We start from the raw sequence: 22,070 nt of genomic DNA on the forward strand, positions 1-22,070 counted from the left end.
GACGCCAATGTAATCTCTGTATTTGATGGTATTATAGGGACGTGCTGTATTATGGCTTCTAAAACCGGGTTAAGCTATTAATGGGAAGCGCTACCCACGACAATTCATTAAATTGTCGAAATTTGTCAATAATTTCCCTCATGGCAAAGCTCGGCAATATGATGCGGTTGAGAAGTTTTGCCGTCATATAGCCCAGACTCTCTTCTGACTATCAAAATGCCTCCACTGGAAGACGATTCACATTTTAACAGGGCGTTAAAAAAGGAGGACTCCATCCTGGTGTAGAAGTGAGGAAAGTTCTCTGAGTGCCATTCACTTGGGAGTGGTCAGAAACGATTCTTACGCATAGTAAGAGCATGAGTAAAATCGTCTTACTGAAACCACGAGGCGTCTACCGTTTTTTATATTAAAAAGTATGAACGCATAACATCCTCGATATGAACACTGCTCCTTAAAGTATCCTCTTTTGACTCTTGGGAATCCGTTCAAGTTTAAAGTTGAATTAACATATTTGAGATTTCCATGGCTTGGGGCTTAACTTAACGAGCTGAGGAGGTGATCTGCTGAGAGCCAGATTATGTTATAAAATTAAGTTTCCTTCGGCCCAAATATATATTTTTTCAATTTCTAACACCCCAACCCATTAAGAGATTATCCGATTATACGTAAGTAAAAGATTTTGCAACATTGTTGGAAGTAAATATTGTCACGTGAAATAAACTTTAAGACTTTAAAGCTAAGAAAAACTGCATACCTTTCTTACAAACAAAAAAGTTTGACTAAAACCATACTATGTATATATACCACTGCCCAACTAAACTAACAAAAAAGTGTACAAAACCATGTTCATTCAGCTAACAAAGCTAACTTAGCTGAAGTGCTGAACGGAAACGAATTTGAAGACAATGGCAATAAGAAAAGGACAAAGCGAAAAATGAGAACAGAGCAAACACTTTACAGCGATTTTTGTAGGCACCATACTATAAGGGTATATACATACAGATGTGTATATGGGTATGTGCATGCATCAAGTGTGCAAGAAACAATGCCGAGCGTTCATTGACTGCAATTGAAGGTCGACTGAATTTTCGGGCTAAGGACACCAAATCTCGAACAGCAGATGTTTGTGTGATTGTGTTAGCGAGCAGTTAGTAAGCTTATTCAACCGTCTGGCAAATTGGGTAAATGCATGCCAGATAAGTATGTATGCTCGTACTTATGCAACCAGCGCACACATGCTTACATACCTGGCCACGTCTAAGGCTGTCTAAAGCTTAGTAGGCACTCCGGTAGTTCAGCAACAACAGACCGAAGAGTGTCTCGCCGGCAGCTGTTTTGTTTTTAGACGACATACAGCCTTGTCAACCGGTAAATAAGACATGGGCACACACCAAAAAGAACGCATGCACAACTTGCCGCACACAAAATGAAGAAAAGCAAAGTTCCTGAAGTGCTTTTTGTGATGTGCATAAATGAACTAAAAAACCGGGAGCTTATCGGGAGCCTATTAATCCTTTTATATCCGCCGAAGCGCCAGTGAGCATCTCGCACTTCAAGTGCATTTGCATGTTTTTGTGAATGCACTCCCGAAAGTACCCGGTAGGAAATGTTTCTCGCATGAGTTTAAGGTTTTTTATGTTGATTGTTATTCTTAAGTGAAGTAGCTTGAACAAAGAGACGATGTCTTTGAGAACTGGAAGCTTAGAGGTAAGGCTAGAAGAAAGACAAGAGGAGAAAAAATTGTTCTAACAAAGATCAAAGGCGTGTGTCATGCGAGTTAATGCAGAACCTAGTTTCCGACAACCTTAAGTGAAAATATTATTAATTGAAACGTGGTGAGCCGGCGCAAGCTTTGCGATATGCCTGGCGGGGTTCATTCGTACTGTCAGCACGCTTCTGAAAGAAGTAATCGCTCAAAATCGGTCAGCTTCGGCCGATAGAAGAGTAATTGTGTTTCATCAGGACAACTCCGGGCTACACACTTTGGAGGAGACTCGCCATATATATCGCATTATTGTTTGGACCTGGCATCAATTGATTACTACCTGTTTGTGTCTGTTATGAAATGATGCTTGTGAAAGATTCGATACAAGAGAACTTTGTCAAAACCGACTGCTCTGGTTTTTTGCCAAAGCATGCGGCTTTCTTTGAGAATGACATCATAAATTATCTTAAAACAAGACTTCGGTAACTTCAGCTACAGTGAAGCTGCTATAGGGTGGTTAGATGTAAAATTAGGTAACGAAGCGTGTTGCCATTTATAGGGTCAGATTAACAGTCAGAAATCTTACTGGCATCTTTGGAATATCGGAAAGATCAGTAAAAACCATTTTGGAAGATCATTTGGGCCGAAGAAAACTGAAAGCACGATTGGTTCCAAAATAACTAAATTTTTTCGAGCAGCATCGCGTCAACGTCTGTGAAACAATACTTTCCGACTACCAGGATGTCATGAAACTTATTATTACTGGCAATGAGCCTTGAATCTATGTTTACGACCCGAAAACAGATGATCAATCGGCCGAATATCGTGGTAAAGGTGAGATGAAGCCGAAAAAAACACGGCAAAAAATATCAAAAATCAAGGTTATGTTGACAGTTTTCTTCGATTATTGAGGTATGGTGCACTCCGAATTCCTTCGGATCGGCCAAACTGTCAACAAGGAATACTATTTGAGTGTTAAGCGACGAAGCTATTCGTAAAAAAGGTCGAAATTATGGGCCGATAACTCTTGGCCTTGCACCACGATAAGGCACCGTCGTATACTGCATTGATTCTTACTGAGTTTTTCGACAAATTTTCAACAATATAGTGCCGCAACCACCGTGTTCGCCTATTTTAGCTCCGCGTTACTTCTGGCTATTCAGCAAACTCAAACGACCGCTACGAGTAAACCGTTTTGAGTCAGTTGGAGACATTAAACTCGAATCGCTATGCGCATTGAAGGCTTTTCCGGAAATTGACTGTAACAACTGTTTGGAGGCACAAAAGTATTTTGGCCAGTCCCCATCGGCTTTGAAGAGAAACACATAGATTTTGAAGAATAAATTAAGAATTTTAAAATTACGAACAAAGTCTTACTATTTTTTGCTCATAGTAGTATGCAGTCTTCGGATTCAAATGAGCACCAATTGCAAGATCTTGATTTGTCGCCTAATACTAAACTAAAATTGTCTCCATTTGTTTCTTAATATGAAGAGAGTGTCTCCATCAAATAAACCATATCATACTTTCTATTTTAAGAAAGTGTGAGGAAAACCTCGATTTTCGATCCTCAATGTCATTAATCAGCAGATACAATTCCAACTTTAATATGTTGCTGGACCAACTGCGACAACAACAACAATTTCATTAATTAATAAAGAAACCAGGCTTTCAATGAAGAGTTCCTTCTTTTTGAATCAATTTGGGATTACATTTTTCTAGCAGTTTTAAGATCAGACCTCGGGAGACTCAGGCCAAAACTATCATTTCAAGATTTCTTATTTCTTTTCTGACCAGAATATTAAGAGTTTGATTTTTTTCATGAAAAAATTAACCTCGAAGTAAAAATTTCCTACAGGGTCTGGTAAGCACTTGCTTGCATATGTATATCTTAACCATTCTTCTACCTTTGACTGTGCCAAAACCGCTGACGGAAGCCAATTCACTTGCTTTAAATTTAATTTCATTTGTGTAGTCAGAAATTGGATCTTTCGTGTCTTAACTACGAGCATCCGCAGGCAGTGCATGTGAATGGAGCCTTTGCCCAAATGCAAAATGCCCACAAAGTGGCTAAACTTAATTTTATTTTTAAATTTAGAAAAAAACGGCATTTTTACGATTTAACAACAACGTCTATGGCAGTCTAACCCCGCAGCTTACCGCTGGCAGCGTGTTGCAACAAGAGAAAGGCGTTGCACCGCCATTTACATTCCGGGCCAAACTCACATCCGTATTGTGCTTCGCTCCGGCACCGCGCTCAGACAATGCAACGAGAAGTGCCGCTTTCTGGGCCGCGTGTCACTTACAGGCGTGAAATTCAATTCTACACACACACACACACACAGTTAGAGCGAGCGTTTCTAGGCTTTTGTGTTGAGTGCATGCATAATTTTTCGGCTGTGTCTCTAGTTCAAATTTTTACAACGCTTTTATCGCCGCGATTTATGTGTGTCATAAAGTTTGGAAGTTTCTACCACACTGTAGATTTGCACTTGTCTGTGTGTGTGTGGTCGTGTGTTCATTGCTGTGTAATTGAATGTGAAAAACTATAAGAAAACTTTTGACTTGTAATTCTGCGTCTCGGAGTACTTGTACCCTCTTAGTTGGCATAATTTGAATCCTAAAGTATGTGGTAAAGTACTCGCACACACACACAGGCATACAAACACCAGCCAGTGAACTTTGGTGTGACTGCACTTGAGTGCGAATTCCGAAAAGTTCGTTGCAATTGTTTGCAATTTTAATGTGTTTCACTGCTTGACGAGGCAGTACATGAGTCTCATTGTTGCGCCGTAAGTAACACGAAGTCAGTCTCGTTTTGGATAAAATAGTATATATTTCGTTTTGCAATTGAGAGCTTTATTACCTTGAGTCCAATATGACTATTCTAGAACTTACACAAAATAGGTTTTAGAAGTTCTCTCATTTTTGTTCGTTCGTTAGAAATTTACTACGTGATCGGAAGCAGCTGAAGCTCAAACTATTACTCATTATCTTTCAGAAAACTCAGACTCAAGTAAAAGCTACCCAGCTTTGGTCTCTAAAATAGACTCTGATAGAGTAATCTGAGAAAGCTTGGCGTGTTCTTAATCTTATATAGAACCTTTTTTAAGTAACTGTTAAGAACATATAAATATTTTGTAGAACAACCAATCAGATGTAGATCACAATGGGTCAACCGATGACCTTTTAATTCTTAGTATAATTTTACATAAGAGTTGCTCATACAAAAATCGTTGCTAGATCGTTTGTTCGAAGGTTACCGTCGAATGATCGATGACGATGGAGCAGACGTTCCATTGCCTACCCTGAAGAAGTTCGAATGATAATTACCCGTCTGAAGAACAACAAAGCGGCGTGGTCGATGGATTGCCGGCCGAGCTATTCAAATACGGCGGCGGATAAGGAGCATGCATCAGCTTTTTTGTAGAATATGGTCGGACGAAAGCATGCCCGACGATTGGAATTTAAGTGTGCTCTGCCAAATCCATAAAAAGGGATACCTCACAATCGGCGCTAACTATCGTGGGGTAAGCCTCCTCAACATCGCATATAAGGTTCTATCGAGCGTATTGTGTGAAAGATTAAAGCCCACCGTCAACAAATTGATTGAAATTCATCAGTGTGGCTTTAGACCACTACGTCGATTTTAAAACTGCTTTTGACAGCACGAAAAGGAGCTGCCTTTATGCCGCTATCCCCACAAAACGGCTGTGTAAAATGACGTTGAGTAATACCTAAAGCTTCGTCAGGATCGGGAAGGACTTCTCCGAATCGTTCGATACCAAGCGAAGTTTCAGATAAGGAGATTTTCTGTCGTCCGACTTCTTCAATCTACTCCTGGAGAAAATAATTCAAGTTCAGATATAAATAGAGAAGGTACAATCTTCTATTAGAGTGTACAGTTGCTGGCGTACGTCGATGATTTTGACTTCATTGGCCTCAACATCCGCACTTTAGTTCTGCTTCCTCCAGACTAGATGAGGAATCAAAGCACATGGGTCTCGTAGTGAACGAGGGCAATACGAAATATCTCCTCTCATCAAATAAAAAGTCGTCGCACCCGCGACTTGGCTCCCACGTCACTGTTGAGAGTCATAACTCCGAAGTCGTAGGTAATTTCGTCTATCTTGGAATCAGCTTTAACAATTGAGAAGTAAAATTCTCTCTCGACGAACAAAGACCAAATTCTACAAGTCACTCATCATCTCCGTCTTACAATGCAGAAGCATGGACGTTGACAACATCTGATGATTCGATGTTACGAGTTTTCGAGAGAAAGATTATGCTGAAGATTTACGGTCCTTTGCGCATTGGCAACGGCGAATACCGCAGTCGATGGTACAATGAACTGTACGAGATATACAATGATATTGACTTAGTTCAGCGAATTAAGAGACAGCGGCTACGCTGGCTAGATCATGTCGTCCGAATGGATGAAAACACTCCAGTTCTGAGAGTATTCGACGCAGTACCCGCTGGGGGAAGCAGAGGATAGGGGAAGACCTATACTCCTTTTGGAAGAGGAACAGCACAAACATGTAACATACGGGACTGTTACTGTAGACAAACAACTCTGAGACCAATTCTTTTAAATTCGTCCCTCAATCCTGGGAACAGGATTCGAATTGTTTCTTTATTATTTTCTTTTTTCGAGTGAACGTTCCTGTGGAAGGTTTAATAGTCTGTCGCCGTTTAGGAATTAAATTGCAGCGCTTACTTTAATATTTCCTTTTCTTAGCTTTATCGAAAATTAAAGTTCACTCACCAAAGGTGGCTTATCCGCCATACGCCGGCAATTATTCATTTCTGTGGGTGAGTTATCCTCCTCGGAGCTCGGTGAACGCGGCACTGCATGTTGACTGGGCTGCAGGTGCGCTTCCAAAGGCGGTTCATTGCAACTGTGTGGGTGAACACTTAATTAGCTTTAGCTTTACACTTATCTATAGAGGTAAAAATGGTCTGTATGTGTAACATACCTTAAGCTTATTTGTGGCAGTAGGTGTATGGGTCGACGCGTCTGTGTGGGTGACACACGCGACATGGGCTGTTCGACGCGCAAACGTATGTCCTGCATTTTGATGGTGAAATTGCAACGAATTTATTTTTTCGCTTTTCTTTTGTGTTTTATGTTACTAGATGTTAGTTTCAAGAGCTGTAAAAAAAGAAAAAATTTATTTAGGCATTCGGGTAGGAAAAAATATTAAATATTTTGAGATACATATATGATCGCTATCCTTAGTTATCTTAAAAATTATTTTAAACTCTTTGAAGCACTTGCAAATTTTCAATAAAAACCTTTATTTAAGCATAAAAGTGTAATAAAACTACAACAATACAAATATTGCAAAAACAAAGTAATGCCAAAACAGCGACAACAACTGAGAACGACAGAACTTAATTGCATCTGCGAAAGCAAAATCTTCATATATACATACATATGTACATAGGGTACATATATGTATGTTTATGTGTTAAAAGTGTAAATATGTAGGCGTTCGTCCGCTATTCAAGCGGCATCTCTGTTGTGGCAAATTGTGCGGCTTGTCAAAGTTTTTAGCTTCATTTAAGTGGCTCTAATGGTACTTTGCCACCGCATATCAGATTCTTGTCTCGCCAGCAACTGTTGTTGTTTCGGGTTTCAAGTTTTTTATGTGGTCAAATATTTGGAATGCTGCGGCCAGAAAGAGTGAAAGAGTTGCTGCGCTGATTTTCTAATATTGGAACAGCAGCTGTCTGAAGCTTAAATTTATTTCAGACACAGCGCCAATTTGGTGGTGTCTGCTGTTAAAGCGGTTAAACTTTTGGAGACAAGACTATTTAATATTCAAATGTTGGTATAAGTGAAATGTGCCTTGGTAGCAGAGTACTATAAAATGTTCTATATCTTCTTGTACTTTCTTCTTTTAACTTGGTACTGTAGAGTGAGATACCTCATATTTCATATCGATGTGTTTGAGGACTTTTTGAGACAATATAAATGTTTTTTTTTTTTAAATTCGATCAACTCGCTCATTTATTTAAGCATGGGGTTAAAGTCACTGAACAAATCATTGAAAATGACTCTCAATCCACTTCGGTACACCGCAATGTTGTGAATCCACAGGCTAGAAACGATTCTTTTACATATGGCTCAAGCAGCTCACAAACTTCCGGTCTTAGACCAAGTATTCTCTGGATAGCCAAAGAAAATCCGTTTGAAGGCGAGCTAAAGTAAGAAGGCGAACTATCCCTGCCATGGGTTGTGCGCTGGGTTTGGGAACCACAACGTGAAAAACGCCCCCAATGAAAAGGATAACTCGGCTATAATCGCGTAAGCGATCTCTACGCCAGTAAAGAAGAAGAAGAATGCGTCTAGTAATCACTCATCTTTCGTCATTATCATTCAGTTATGTAGGCATACTCATATATTTGCCACAAAATGGTTAAGGTGTTTTGATTCTTGTATTTAATTCGGCCATATACTATGGAAAATACTGCTCAGGATGCCTGAACCTCAACTTCGAAAAATTGGAAAACATTGGTGGAGATTATACCATATTTCCATCTATATGTTTTATTAGCGGCTTTCAATGGAGTTTTTGCTTACGATAAGTTCCTAGAAAGCCCTCGCATACTCCAGGATTTTCGATAGTCGTTTTCGCTTGACTAAAACACAAATCGTGAGAGGTGTATCAACCTTTTCTGGAGAGAGATGTCTTGCTTCAGTTGATAAATTCGTTAAAATTTGTACAAAAATGGCTTATCCTAACTTAAATCTTGTGTTTCTGCTCAGAACTATTCAATAGAGATCTTTTGAATTTAGACGAAGCTCACCGCGGTCCTTATGGTATTATTGTAAAAGTATTTTTAGATCATTTATGGATTCTATGAAAACTCGATCTGTAGTACCATTATTTGTAGTTTGAATAAGATTTGGAAACGCTTCCAGATGGACCATCTCGTTATACCCTGATCAAGGTATATTAAATTTATGTCAAGTTTGTAGCATCCAGAAGCAAATATCGTATATAGTACCGGTCTCTCAGTTTTTGAGTTAGCGATCTGATATTTTGCATATGACTTTTCTCCTCAGGAAGCTTCTCATTTGTTGCAATCGATGTGGGACTACTTTAAGATATAGCTGCTACACAAATGGATTGTTCTAAATCAAGATAGATATATTTGTTTACCCTTGTATGCTAGAAATGCTTCTATGAAGGTTGTTATAGCTTGGATGCGGCCGAAGTTAGGGATTCTTTCATGTTTTCCTTTTTTGATAGTAATTATTTAATTAACGGCTTCTTATGTGAACCTTAACTCGTTTCACAACTTAACAAAAACAAGGTAACCTTTTTGTCTGCGTTAATTCTAAAACTTTTAGGATATTTATTAATAGTGTGGTATTTTTAGAATTTATTTGAGCGAAATAATGGTCAGTTATGTTGAATAAACTTTATCATTTCCTTTCACCCAGACATACAAAGATAGATACAGGGTTTTCTAATAAGAGTGATATGACTTCTTTTCAAAAAAAAAGAACGCTAATTGTTAAGGAAATTCAAATGTTTTTTATTTAGTGTAGAGTACTACCGATACAATTATGTTCTGAATATAGCATCAATTGAATGACCTCCGTGACTGCTTTTGCAACAACGAATTCGATGAACTAAGTTTTTAAGTGCTTTTTCCACTAAATCAAGTCGTATTTCATGAATATTGGCACGTTCAATATTGACTTCTAAAGCTTGAAGAGAGTTTGGTTTACTGTTAAAGACCAATGACTTCCAATAACCCCACAAGAAGTAGTCTAATGGTGTTAAATCACAACTACTTGGAGGCCATCAATGTCACAATTTCTTGAAATAACTCTGCTCGCAATAATTAGGTTGTTACACATGCTGTGTGGCATGTAGCCCCGTCTTGTTGGAACCAGATGTTGTCAAGATCAACTTCTTCTAATCGCGGTCATAAAAATTTGGTTGTCATCGATCTATACCGCTCCTCATTGACAAAAACGGTGTCAGCAGCTTTATTTCGAAATAATTATGGACTGATGTTTCCAACAGACCAAACACCACGCCAAACTATAAAGTTTGGTGAATGTAATGGTTGTTCATGAATAATTTGTGGATTTTCTTCGCACCAGAATCGACAGTTTTGTTTATTTACCCCACCACTCAGATGAAAGTGAGTTTAATCGGAGAAAATGATTTTCTAAAAAATATCTTTGTTGTTGTCCAGTTGTTCCAAGGTCAAACTCACGACGTTTACAGTGAATTTTATACGGATGCAAGCCCAAACCCTTTCTCAAAATTCGTAAGTTTGCGGTTAGAGACAGTCCCAATGCTTGAGAACGTCTTGGAATCCACAAATTATTGTCTTCGGCAACACTTGCCTGAATATTTTCATTACTTCGAGTGGTGACTTCTTGGCACTTACGCTGGATCGAGAACAGGTGGACGATTATTGAGACCAAAAAAATGCACGAAAATTGGCAATTGGAGAACGATTATTTTGTTAATAAAATGGAATAATATGTAAACGTTGCAAAAAAATAATGAATACAATGAAAATAATACAGATCATGGATACCCTATTGAAAAGCCCGGTATAAGATTTCTTTATCACCCCAAATAAAAAAGAGTTGTTATGAAAACTTTGCTCCAACAAATACAAAAAGAACTTAAACAAAACAGGAAGCCACTTGAGTAAGTAGTTTGAAAAGCTTTTAATTTTGTTTTCTCGCCAAACCCAAAAGTTATCGATAAACCACATAAAAATTTGTTGCCAAATTTTATCCAATGCAAAGGCCAGCCAACAGATCGTCTCAATTTTCATAACCAAACTTCATCGAACAATGGACAGACATTAGTGGCATTATGATTTTATGAGCATATGTATGTGTGGCATAAAATGCTTAATAAGCTTAAAGCGTCCGCCGGCAGTTACGCAGTTATGGACCACTTTGTTGGTAGGTTTTGATATTTTATATGCCATTCATGAATTTTGTCCAGCTTTTGGCCCTTTTATGGCAGTTATTGTTTACACATCATTGAATTCTATGCGGGCATAGGATAAACTTTCATTTAAGTGTATGTGTAATGTGATTTTATTGCTAATATTTGTTTATTATGAACCCAAGTTTAGCAATCCGATAGGCCGTTATGATAGAGATACATATACTTATAAATTTTTATTTGTATAGATGGTTGAATGGGCTTTATTAGGCAATTGTTATTTAATATTGTTTAAAAGCTAACTGTACAATTTTGGCTATAAATGGCGTCGTAAAAGACAATTGTGTGCAAAACATTTATTCATTTTAACTTCGTTTTCGTTTACTAAATTCTTCGGATAACGGTTAACGAAATTTGTTTTGATCGTAAAATTTCACGCGCTACAAAGGTTTTGCCTAGGGCACTTGACCTGGGCGAACAATTCGTACTAATCTTTCAAGCCCCCAATGACCGGATGGCATCATAACTGTATAAAACTGGGTTACAATCTGGGCGCCCGGAGACGAGTCACGTTCATCCCGAAAGCTGGCAGGGGTTCCCACGTCACAGTAGAGGACTTCAGACCTATCAGCCTCTCTTCTTTCTTACTTAATACTCTGAAGAGACTGATGGATTGGTACATAAGGAGACTCATTCTGAGAGACCACTTATCAGGAGGGCAACATGCTTATTGGAAAGGCAAGTCAGTGGACACTGCAGTCTTAGGGTTGAATCAAACCTCAAACACCTCATTTTCAGTCTTCTGTGCGGCAGAGTGATTCAAACAGAACGGGGAGTGGGAGAACCCCACTAGGTGGATTTCCCTCTCTTTTTCTATGGATCCTGATCGTTAACGACTCGCTTAAAAAAAGTAGCCGTAGGAGGACCTAACCAAAAGGTTTCAATCAATGGATTTATTGAGAAAACACTTCGGCGATCAGATGATTTTACGTTTTGGGCCGGTCGACAGACCACCAAGGTCATGTAATATCACACTGTTAGACATTTTCCTGTGGGAATATGTAAAGTCTAAAGTCTATGCGGACAATCGCAGTTCGATTCAGGCCTTGGAGCAATGCATCCCGCGTGTTATTCGCCAGTTACCAGTCGAAATGTTCGAACGAGTCATCGAAAATTGAACTCAATGGATGGTTACTTTCTGGCTGCTGTCCTTGTTTTCATTTAACACATAATACACTGCCTCTGAAAAAAATACGCGATAACCTTAACGTTGTTTATTTTTAAAAGAGCTTTACCAACTTTCCGCTGCGAACCCAAAAAGCTCATAAGTTAAAAAATTAAAAGTGCAAAGCTTCGCAAAGTTTACGATGTGGAAAGTTCTACGAAGGTGTTTTTCCAAAGGCTTAACTAATAACGCTGGCTTCAAGCAGCCAGTGTTGCCAATATGCATATACATATGTATATGTATATATGAATGTTTACATTAGCCACTTATGTAGGCCAAGTTGTATGACTAAAGCTGTAGCTAAAATTGGTTGTTACCTGAGCGCTTAGCAAGTTATAAAAAAGATTATTTGGCTCACCGACTTCGGTACGCAGGGATGCATTAATGGCTATTACAAAATTTGTTGCAAGCAGCTGAGTGTGTGTGTGCGCGGGGTTAAAAGTTTCCTCAAGAATAACAACTCAAAACAGGAAGCAACGAGGCAAATGACGCGCAACAAACTTTTGAACCGAAAACCAAAAACAAAAAAAAAATGCAAAAATATACTAAAAACGCTGCGTTAGAAGAGTAAAAAGTTTGCGTTGTTGCAGTAAACAAATTGGAGCAAGGTGCACTTCGATGACGCCACCGAAGCGGCGCGGCAGCTTGCAGCTCACGGCAAGGCAAGGTAATTGCTCGTACTTAGGTTCCTGATAAAACTTCTTGTTGTTGCTGTTGTTGTTGTACGCTGATAATATTTTCCTACGTTGTTATTGTTGTTGTTTTGTGCATTGCTGCCGTTTTGGCGCAGAACTTTCGCAATCGCAACCGTAATTTATGATGTTGCACGGTATTTATGCATTGTGTGGCAGACAGTTGAAGTTCACTTTCGACGCTTGCGTTGTTGACGCCAATGATTTGCGCTCTTGTCGCCTGCAACTGGCTCTGCCGTGCTTCAAATTGTCGTTTTTTTTACTTGTATGCATCCTTGCAACAACGGCAGCAGCAAACGTGACCACCTACGCTGCGGCGCCACTGAGTGGTTGTTGTTCTTGTACTTTAGTTACTAATATTGCAGCTGATGACAATAGCATTGAAATTAATGACTTAGACAATTTTTTTACCGTTAAAGTTTTGTAACAAAGTGCTTACAAAACAATGTTGCAAGCACAAGAAAACCGCAAAGTCTGCGCGGTAAATATTATCAGGCACAAAATTTATGCTTCGCTTTCACCTCCTTGACTTTCGAATGAGCATGAGGGCGCACAATGACTTCATGACATGGCAGACATTTCGGTTGCAACTGTAGTGGCAAGTGTTGCAAGCAGCTGACATGCCTTTGTTATCCTGCCTCAGCGCCCACACATTACCGAACTGCTACAAATGCAGTTGTTGCCATTTTATACATCAATTATGACACATCATTGTTACTCTGTCGCGTTCGTTCTGTCAGTGTTGCCACTTAGTTACGTGTAGCGCTGTATGTGAAGCGAAACAGTGTGGCTCACCACACGATTTTGATGACTTTTGTTCGGCACGCCGACACTTTTGACACAATCATCGCGCCTGCAACTATGTTCCGTTGCTTGTTTTTGTTATTTATGCGACTCATGTGTCCTGACTACATGCAGTTGCAATTGTAACATAGTTCATTTCACGTCGCTGTTGTTGTTGTTGTGCAGTCTCTAGTGGAGTTGTTTAGCAAGATGTTAACACGACTGGGACTCGCTTTCGAAAGTGTCGGCGCAATTATTTGCTCTTTCCCCTGTTATTCGGGTAGTGTTGTTGTAGAGCGTTGTTGCCGCTTTCAAGCTGAGTTTCTTAATTAGACTTAAAAGTTATTTAGTAAAATTTTAATTATCGAAAAGTTTATAAATTTGATGTTGCATTTAGAATTTAATAAAAAGTTGGGTTTTTACAGACTGATCAAATTTGACCCGGACTTTTCGCGCGTAAATCGAATCAATAAATAATATTTTCTTATATGGTAAAACCTTCCTTATGTTCGTGCGAAGTTTTTTGATTTTCATATGTTACTAGTATGCGCTTGTTGTGTTTTGGTTGGAAAGGTTTTCCGCACAATTTTTGCAATGGAAAATAATTAAACCAGGAGTTTGCTTGAATTTTGGTATTTCCAATAAAATTACGACTATGGAATCGTTAAAAATGTTCCGGAAGTTTTTTGGAGAGTATACTTTACTCCAGGCACAAGTGTTTCAGGGGCACAAAAGCATTCAGTGAAAGTCCATACTTTGTATACTTGCAGGCAAACAACTGGTCCAAGTGGTATATGACGTCTTGATTTCAGGTGAAGGTTCTCCCATCTTAAAAATTTTGTAGTGGTCGGAACAAGTAATAGTCTGTAGGTGCCAGGTCAGAAGAATCTGGTGAATGTTGCCACATATTCCATTCAAGCTTTAAAAGCTTTTGGGCGAATCATCCAACTTGTATGAGGTCTCGCATTATCCTGCTGAAACACTACACGTTTTTTATTGAACAACTCTGGCCTGTTTTGTTTGAGGGCATCATTAAATTGGTCTAGCTGATCACAATACACTTCATAATTATTCCTGATATTGTCCGCCAAAAGCTCACACCAAACGATCCAGTTTGAATTCGCACCAAACAGACAACATAACTTTTTTTTGGCGACTCGAAGGCCGGATGTGGTTTGAGCTGGTTCCTCTTTTTTAGATTGTGAGCTCTTGCGCTTTACATTCTTGTAAACAACCCACAATTCGTCTCCTGTAACAATGCGTTTCAAAAATGGATCACGTCTTTGGCGTTTGATAAGCCTTTCGCAGTGCGATGAACCAAATTTCGTTCTGTAAGAACACGAGGAACCGATATGTCACGATTCGAAATTATTTCTAGATGTTTCATGCGCTTGTTAACGGTTAAAGAGTAGCGTTTGGACAAAATTAAAATTTCAGCAATCGTTCGACAACTTTATTTTATCCACATTGGCTTCAAGAGGCCTTCTAGGACTGGTGTGGTTTCTTTAATATCGAAATTGCCGAAACCAAATTTTGCAAATCAATTTTGGCATTGGTGTTAGATTAACACATCTTCTCCACACACAGTAAATAATTTTCGTCTTGTTTGAACTGCATTTTTACCCTTCTGATGACGAAATAGTAAAATATGCCGAATGTACTGTCTTCGATCTTCCATCTTTGGTAGTACTCCAAACAAAAAATCATTTGTATAATATTAAGAAATTTAAGATTTTTTTTAAAATAAGCTTTACTGTATCAGGTGTTCAAATGCAATATATAACGGTAAAGCGGTTAACAGCGAAGTTGGCTGCGAAAAAAATTAATAAGATCAGCTATTGTCTTCAAACAAAATTGCTTAGTGAACGACCCAATAAAAAGTTGCTTGAAATTTGACGACTTACCATTAGACCTAGCCTTTGGATGGTACCAAAAGATCCAAATCTTGTGCAAAAGCGTAAAAAAGTATACCTTCAAGCTAAAAGCTTTCATAAACTCAGCCATAGTATATATATATATTACCTGAAATCTGGCCCATAACTGAGGCTCTGGAAAATTAGCCTTTAGTTCAGACTTTTATTAAACTACACATATATATGTAGACTGATAATTAATCCACAATAATTGTTTAAATATTCATAAATTAAAGAACTATGCAGATAAAAATCGCAAAGCAATGCACTAATGAAAGCTCTATTCAAAGCTTTTACTTAGTTCATTAATAATGAATTACTTCTGCTTACATCCAGTTGACATCCAAACCCACAAATTCCTTTTTGAAATACTCCTTTAGTATGAATACTGTTATAAAAGCACTGTGAAAGCTTTTAAAATTGAAATACAAAATTAAGTAGTGAAAAAAGTCGAAATAAAACGCTTCCAAAAACAGCTATTATCACACTTACTCAGCAGGTTTGTAGACAAAAGTCGACAAGTACATAATTTATGAATTTTGCCCTTCGCCAACTTGCAACACAAGCTTACACTTAAATACTCATACACATATAAAAAACATATAAGTAAATGCATGCGACTGCACACACGCTTCTCTGGCTAAGTGGAGTAGAGCATCGAGTCAAGTCGTTTGGAGAGTACTCCACTTGACTTGCCTTAACTTGACTGACATCTAGTGAAGATTTTAAAAGCGCACAAATAAAAATGCCAAAGCTAAGAGAGTATTACATTGTATAGGGTAGCGAAATATAAGTTTGTGTAGGTTTAAGAGGGTACTGGACTTGCGTTAACCCATTAAATATATTTTTGAAAGATTTTGTTAAAAGTTGGTTAAAATTCAGTGCCTGAACTTTCGACTACTTCTTTTCTTATTACGAGCTTTTTTCAGAGTTTACTTTATGAGAGCCCTGAATCTTATTTTACCGATCGACGTCTTTCATTTTAGATAGAGCAAATGGTTGATGATATTGAAAGTGAGGAACTGAGGGTGAAGAAAATATCTCGTCTTGGCTTTACAATCCATTTTTATGATTATTTGACCTCTGAGTTCAAAAATGTTTCCTAATACTCTTCTGATGAGGTCTTTTGGTCGGTGTACCAAATGATCTATACAGGCCGATTGTGAGGACCCTTTTTTTCCCAAGTCATACACCAGCTAAATGGTATGGGAACTGACTAGATGATCACTGCCTTTGAAATCATTCATTCGACGATCCAGTTCAATATCATTCAATGGATTTTAAAGACAATTATGATGAGACTACAACTTATCTGTGACAAGAACCTTCAAGGCTATGCTTTTCCTTTATTTGGTTCACGTCTAGGCTAAACTTTTTAAGGTCATTTTCAGATATGTATTACAGGAAAATGTTCCATTAGATTCTCACATCTTCAAATACTAATGTAAACCGATCAAAATCATCCCTGATTTGTCACACAAAGAATAAACTCTGGCATTCCTATATGAGATATGAGTATGTCACAATTTCAATTCATCTTTTCGTTCACATTACGTAAACTTTAAAATTTTGCTCCAGTTTTACAGGTCACCTATTCCACATGCATCAAAGTACCTCCTCTCCTCCTCCCCTTGCAGCAATTGCTTAATGCGTAATAGACTCCATTTCAATGTAGTAACGAGACAGCATGCGACTACAAAGCATTTGGCTGACAGCACGACAACACGAAGCACGGGGCATGAATTCTTTTGAAGTCATTGTTTTGAAGCTTATAAATATTTACATGCAACATGCTCACTCACATACTTACAAACATCTGGATTGCAGTTTTTCCATTTCTTTGTTTTCGCTCTGTACTTTTCTGTTGTTTACATTTTTGTTGTGCGGTAAGAGGGTACTCACCAGCCCAGTTATGATTGCAGCAGCATATGCAACCTGCAACTTGCAATCTGCAGTCTTTGTGTGTGTGCAAGTGTATGCACTTTGCTTTTACCCGGGCGAAAGGCGTACTTGACAGACATTCGCTCGTTGCATGAAAGTCATATTGGCTTAGCATACTTTTAGGCGATTGAAAGCTTTGTCTACGTCGTTTTTTCTCACTTTGACTGCTTGAAATAGGGTCGATTAGTTGTGGGGCAGGCCACAAAGCGAAATTAAAGGGGGAGTCTAGTGCGCTGGAAAATTATATGCATAGTCGGTAAAGTGAGGAGGGGTGAAGGGTAACAAGAAAGTGGGGTTTTTTTCTTTTGAATAAATTTTTCGGTCTCACACCATTAAAATAAAAGCGCAAAAGAAAACTTTTGGGATTGTAATTAAAGAAGGTGGACTATATTCAAAATGTGGTTTGTTAGAAGACGGTAGAGTAGAACCCAAGTGGGAGAGTTTCGGACAAAGTCCTGACTTGGTTTAGCATCACTAACTGATAATTAAATGTATATCGATGTGCTAAAATTAGCTAGTTTCACATTTGAAGGTTATAACTCGGATTTTGGCAAAGATCTTTCGACTCTTGTAGGACTCAAAGAGGTGAACTAGTGTTCAGAGCATATTGAAGTTATGGAGAGAACACTGCTCCAGCCTGCTGAACTGCAGTGGACGTCTAACATCTGGAGATGGCGAACCCAATTGTCCAACTGATGACTAGATACTCCACTGCCCGGTTATGATGAGGTTCGAATAGCAATTACGCGCCTGACAACAAAGCTGTAAGGGACGATGGATTAACGGACGAGCTATTCAAACACGGCGGCGAGGAACTGACAAAGTGCGTGCATGAGGTTCTTTTCAAGATATTTTCGGATGAAAGCATGCCCGAAAATTGGAACCGAAGTGTGCTCTGGCAAATCCACAAAACGATGATCTCACAATCTGTGCCAATTACCGTGGGATAAGCCTCCTCAACATCGCGTATAAAGTTTTATCGAATGTTGTGTGCGAAAGTCTGAAGTCCACCGCCAACAAATTGGATTGGACCTTGTCTGTGTGGCTTTAGGTCTGGAAGATCTACTATCGACCAGATTTTCAGCATGCCCGAAATCTTGGCAAAAACCCGTCAAAGGAAGATCAACACACACACCTCTTCGTCGATTTTAAAGCCGCCTTGGACAGTTTGAAAATGAACTGCCTTTATGTCGCTATATCTGAACTTGGTACCCCTCAAAGATAATACTGTTGTGTAAGCTGACGTTGAGCAGCATCAAAAACTCCGTTAAGTTCGGGAAGGACCTCTTCGATCCGTTCAAGCAGATGTCCTATTGTGTGACTTCTCTCCAAGCACTCCAACTTTGAAGGTTTTCGATTCAGTACCCGACGGTGGAAGAAGAAGAGGAAGACCCCCACTCTTATAGAGAGGTCAGGTGGAAAGAACCTGCACTTGGTAACTTGAATTGGCTTTAAATAGCAAAAAAAGTAACGACTGGCGCGGTGTTCTTAACTCGGCTATAATCGCATAAGCGGTGTCTATGCCGGTAAAAAATACATTCCAAAATAGATCTTCGAAATCCCGAAGAACTTACAATTCTCTTAAGCCTGTGCAACCGAACCGTTAAAGGTAGAAAAGTATTATCATATGACTCGATCAACATGCTTCAAAGTCTAAAGTGGGTTCATTAACATAAAATGATCTATCAAATATTAATAATTTCTATGTTACCAAAGACTTCTTAATAATTTCTTGTATTTTCATATAAAACTCCAACTACACGCCTTAAAATCACATTAAATTCAAAACTTATATTCAACACTTTTTTTTCAACGTCAACACATCGCATATCCTGTTGCACAAAGCGTCAAAACGAAAACAAAAAACAAAAATAACATACACGCTAGTATCCTTTTAACGAACTTCTCAACTACTCAAGCGCTCGGTTGACAAGCGTGGAAACGAAAATCTCATGTCCCGGACAAGATATTTCCAAACGATTTAACAACTGAATTGAATTTGTTACGCTCCCCCGCACCATGTCGCCCACCAACGCACCACAATTTACAGACATAAACGAATGACGAGGATAATAGAGAAATCGGAAGCGGCTGCGACAGTCTGCTACGAGCATAAATACATACCAAGCGAGGGCTTAGACCGTGGTCATGTGTGTCTGTCTACATAAATACATAGACTAAATGGTCGGACGCAGCGTTGCCGTCGTTATCACTAACTTTTACGCTCATACTTATGTTTATTTGAGTGTGTGCGTGTGTGTTTGTGCAGGTCGTACTCCCATTTCTAGGTTTCATGTAACAATGCCATCATATCAATTTCAATAAACTTCATATGAATGTGTTGAAAAACACGTTGGCGATACTACTTACAATATTTTGAGTTTTTATTGCTTGCTATTGCTGTTGTTGTTCTACTATTTTGTTATGAGCCCTGTGGGGAAAAGTTGGATCTAGAAAAAGTTATTTTTACACTGGATTCCTGATGGGCATATGTAAATTTTTACATTTTTCCAACAATAGATTATTTTTGCTAAATACAGCCCTGTCTAGTTTTCGAAATAGTTTTGAAAATTTTGTAGTTAACATTTATATAAAGGAAGGATGTAACAATAACGTTTTAAACGACCTATCTGTTTTCTATTTGTATAATTGTATATCATTTATATATGATTAATATCTGATTATAAAATCTAATTTTATATTATTTTATACCTCAAGGAGTAATAAACTTTTGAAAAAATGCTCTGCTGAAAGCCCACATATTAAGAAATTATTATAAGAGTTAGGGGTTTTTGTACCAGAAATGAACTGTTAATTGTGGTTGCTTATGACTGTCAGATCATCATTGATCATTATCAGATTGAATGTTGGGTAGTCGAAAAAGTCTTTTCGTATTTTGTCAATAGATGTTGTTGCAGTCGTATATCTCCAGTTCTACGAATCACATTGCGTCGTACCATATAGTGTTGGATAAGTAAGAGTTTAAGCTTCAACCAAAAAAAACAAATTAAATTTGTGGATGTTGAAAAAAGTTACATCCGTTCAAAAAGGAGTAAAAATAATGAAGAAATTTTCTACATTTTGAAATTTCTCAATAAAAAAGTGATGAATGCTACGCCAGCCACCAAAGAAATTTGTGGAATCTACGGAGACGATGCTGTATCAGTTCGTGTAGTACAACAATGGTTCGTTCGCTTCCATTCTGGAAATTTCGATGTGAAAGATGTACCCCGATCTGGTCGATCTATCGTGGAAAAAGTCGATGAAATTATGGAAAAGATTGACCAGGATTGTCACATAAGCAGCCATGACATCGCTAAGAAACTTAAGACTCATCATCAAACGGTTTTGAACCATTTAAAAAAAATTAAAAATTTAATGGACCGAATTAACATCTGCGATTCTTTGCTGAAGCGAAATGAGATCGAACCATTTCTGAAGAGAATAGTAGCAGGGGACGAAAAGTGGATCAAATACGAGAATAATGCGCGAAAAAGATCATGATCGAAGAGTGGTAAAGCTCAACAAATGGTCGCAAAGCTAGGATTGATGCCTTGAAAGGTTATGCTGAGTGTTTGGTGGGATTGGAAAGAAATAATACACCATAAGCTGAACCCAGCCTGGTCAAACGATTGACTACACATTTTACTGGCAACAACTGATGAGATTGAAGCAACCAATCGAAAGAAAACGGCCAGCACTGATCAACAGAAAGGGCTGCGTCTTCCATCAGGACAACACTAGACCACAAATATCTTTGATGACTCGGCAAAAACTGGGAGAGCTTGGCTGGGTAGTTTTGATGCATCCACCATATAGCCCTGACCTTGCACCATCGGACTACCATTTGTTTCAGTCAATGCAGAACTTCCTTAATGTAGAAAAGTTGGCTTCAGGAGAAGAATGTGGAAATCATTTGTCGGAGTTATTCGCCGAGAAACCATACAAGTTTTACCCTGATGTAATAATGTCTCTAGTGAAAAAATGGCAAAAAGTGTTCGACCAGAATAATACATATTTGGTTCATTAAAGTTCATTATAAATATAAAAAAAATAAGTTGAAGTTTGATTAGAAATATTGAAGGAATTTTTTGGACTACCCTATGCTATATATCGCGCTTGAGTTTTGTGCTGACGAATCGAAATTTCGATAATGAAATAGTTTCGAAAAAGACTTAATTAAAAATTGCAGTAACAAGGTTAGGATAATATTGATATTGCTTAGGTTTTTAGTACACAATTAATATAGGACAGTATCTGACAGTTATCAATTAACTGTAAATCCATTTTTTAAATTGCATAGCGCATAAGACCTGAAAACATCGTAAATGGCTAAGATTACTAGCCTAAGCAAGCTTAGGTTTTTAGAAATGAAGTTATGTATGCCTGTTAGATTTGAAAGGAATCGGAGACTCAACGCTTCGGAATTTTAACTTTTTTATTATGCTATTATATAAAACCCTAGCATAATGACTTCTCATGGCATAACTCTCGGTTTGTTTCCAGTGTTTTCAACTGCTTAAGATATGTCAAATATTGGAAATTGTCGAATCGAACAACAACTAGTATAAATTATACAAACTGGCATAATAAAATGAAAATAGAGCCGTAAATGATTATACCACTTGGGTAAAGGTATCCACATATTTTCTTATTGTGAGCTCAACTGGATAACATTGACAAGACAGCACAACTCAAATTTGACCAAATTTAACGAACAGCGCTGTGACGAATCGAAGATAACTCTCAAATTCTTTTAGTCACATATCTAACTCAGCCCCAGCATTTTTGATTCCGAACCAGCAGTTTCTGCAGGGTAACTTAGCCTTTTTTTGTGCCTCTCACAACCAATATAAAAGCAGCTAATATGCT

At 38.2% G+C, this 22,070-nt stretch overlaps 1 protein-coding gene across 1 annotated transcript in view; it reads right to left on the reverse strand.

Moving 5' to 3' along the window:
* LOC126762548 (EGFR adapter protein) overlaps positions 1-22,070 on the reverse strand; it is a 72,241-nt gene that overhangs the window by 7,769 nt on the left and 42,402 nt on the right. Inside the window, exons 2-3 of the mRNA XM_050479380.1 lie at positions 6,685-6,860; positions 6,474-6,606 (exon numbers count right to left, since the gene is read on the reverse strand). Coding sequence (XP_050335337.1) covers positions 6,474-6,606; positions 6,685-6,782 — 231 coding nt within the window. The 5' untranslated portion in view covers positions 6,783-6,860. The remainder of the gene's footprint in view (positions 1-6,473; positions 6,607-6,684; positions 6,861-22,070) is intronic.

Source organism: Bactrocera neohumeralis, chromosome 6 (genome assembly GCF_024586455.1).
Source record: "Bactrocera neohumeralis isolate Rockhampton chromosome 6, APGP_CSIRO_Bneo_wtdbg2-racon-allhic-juicebox.fasta_v2, whole genome shotgun sequence".
Lineage (NCBI taxonomy): Eukaryota > Metazoa > Arthropoda > Insecta > Diptera > Tephritidae > Bactrocera > Bactrocera neohumeralis.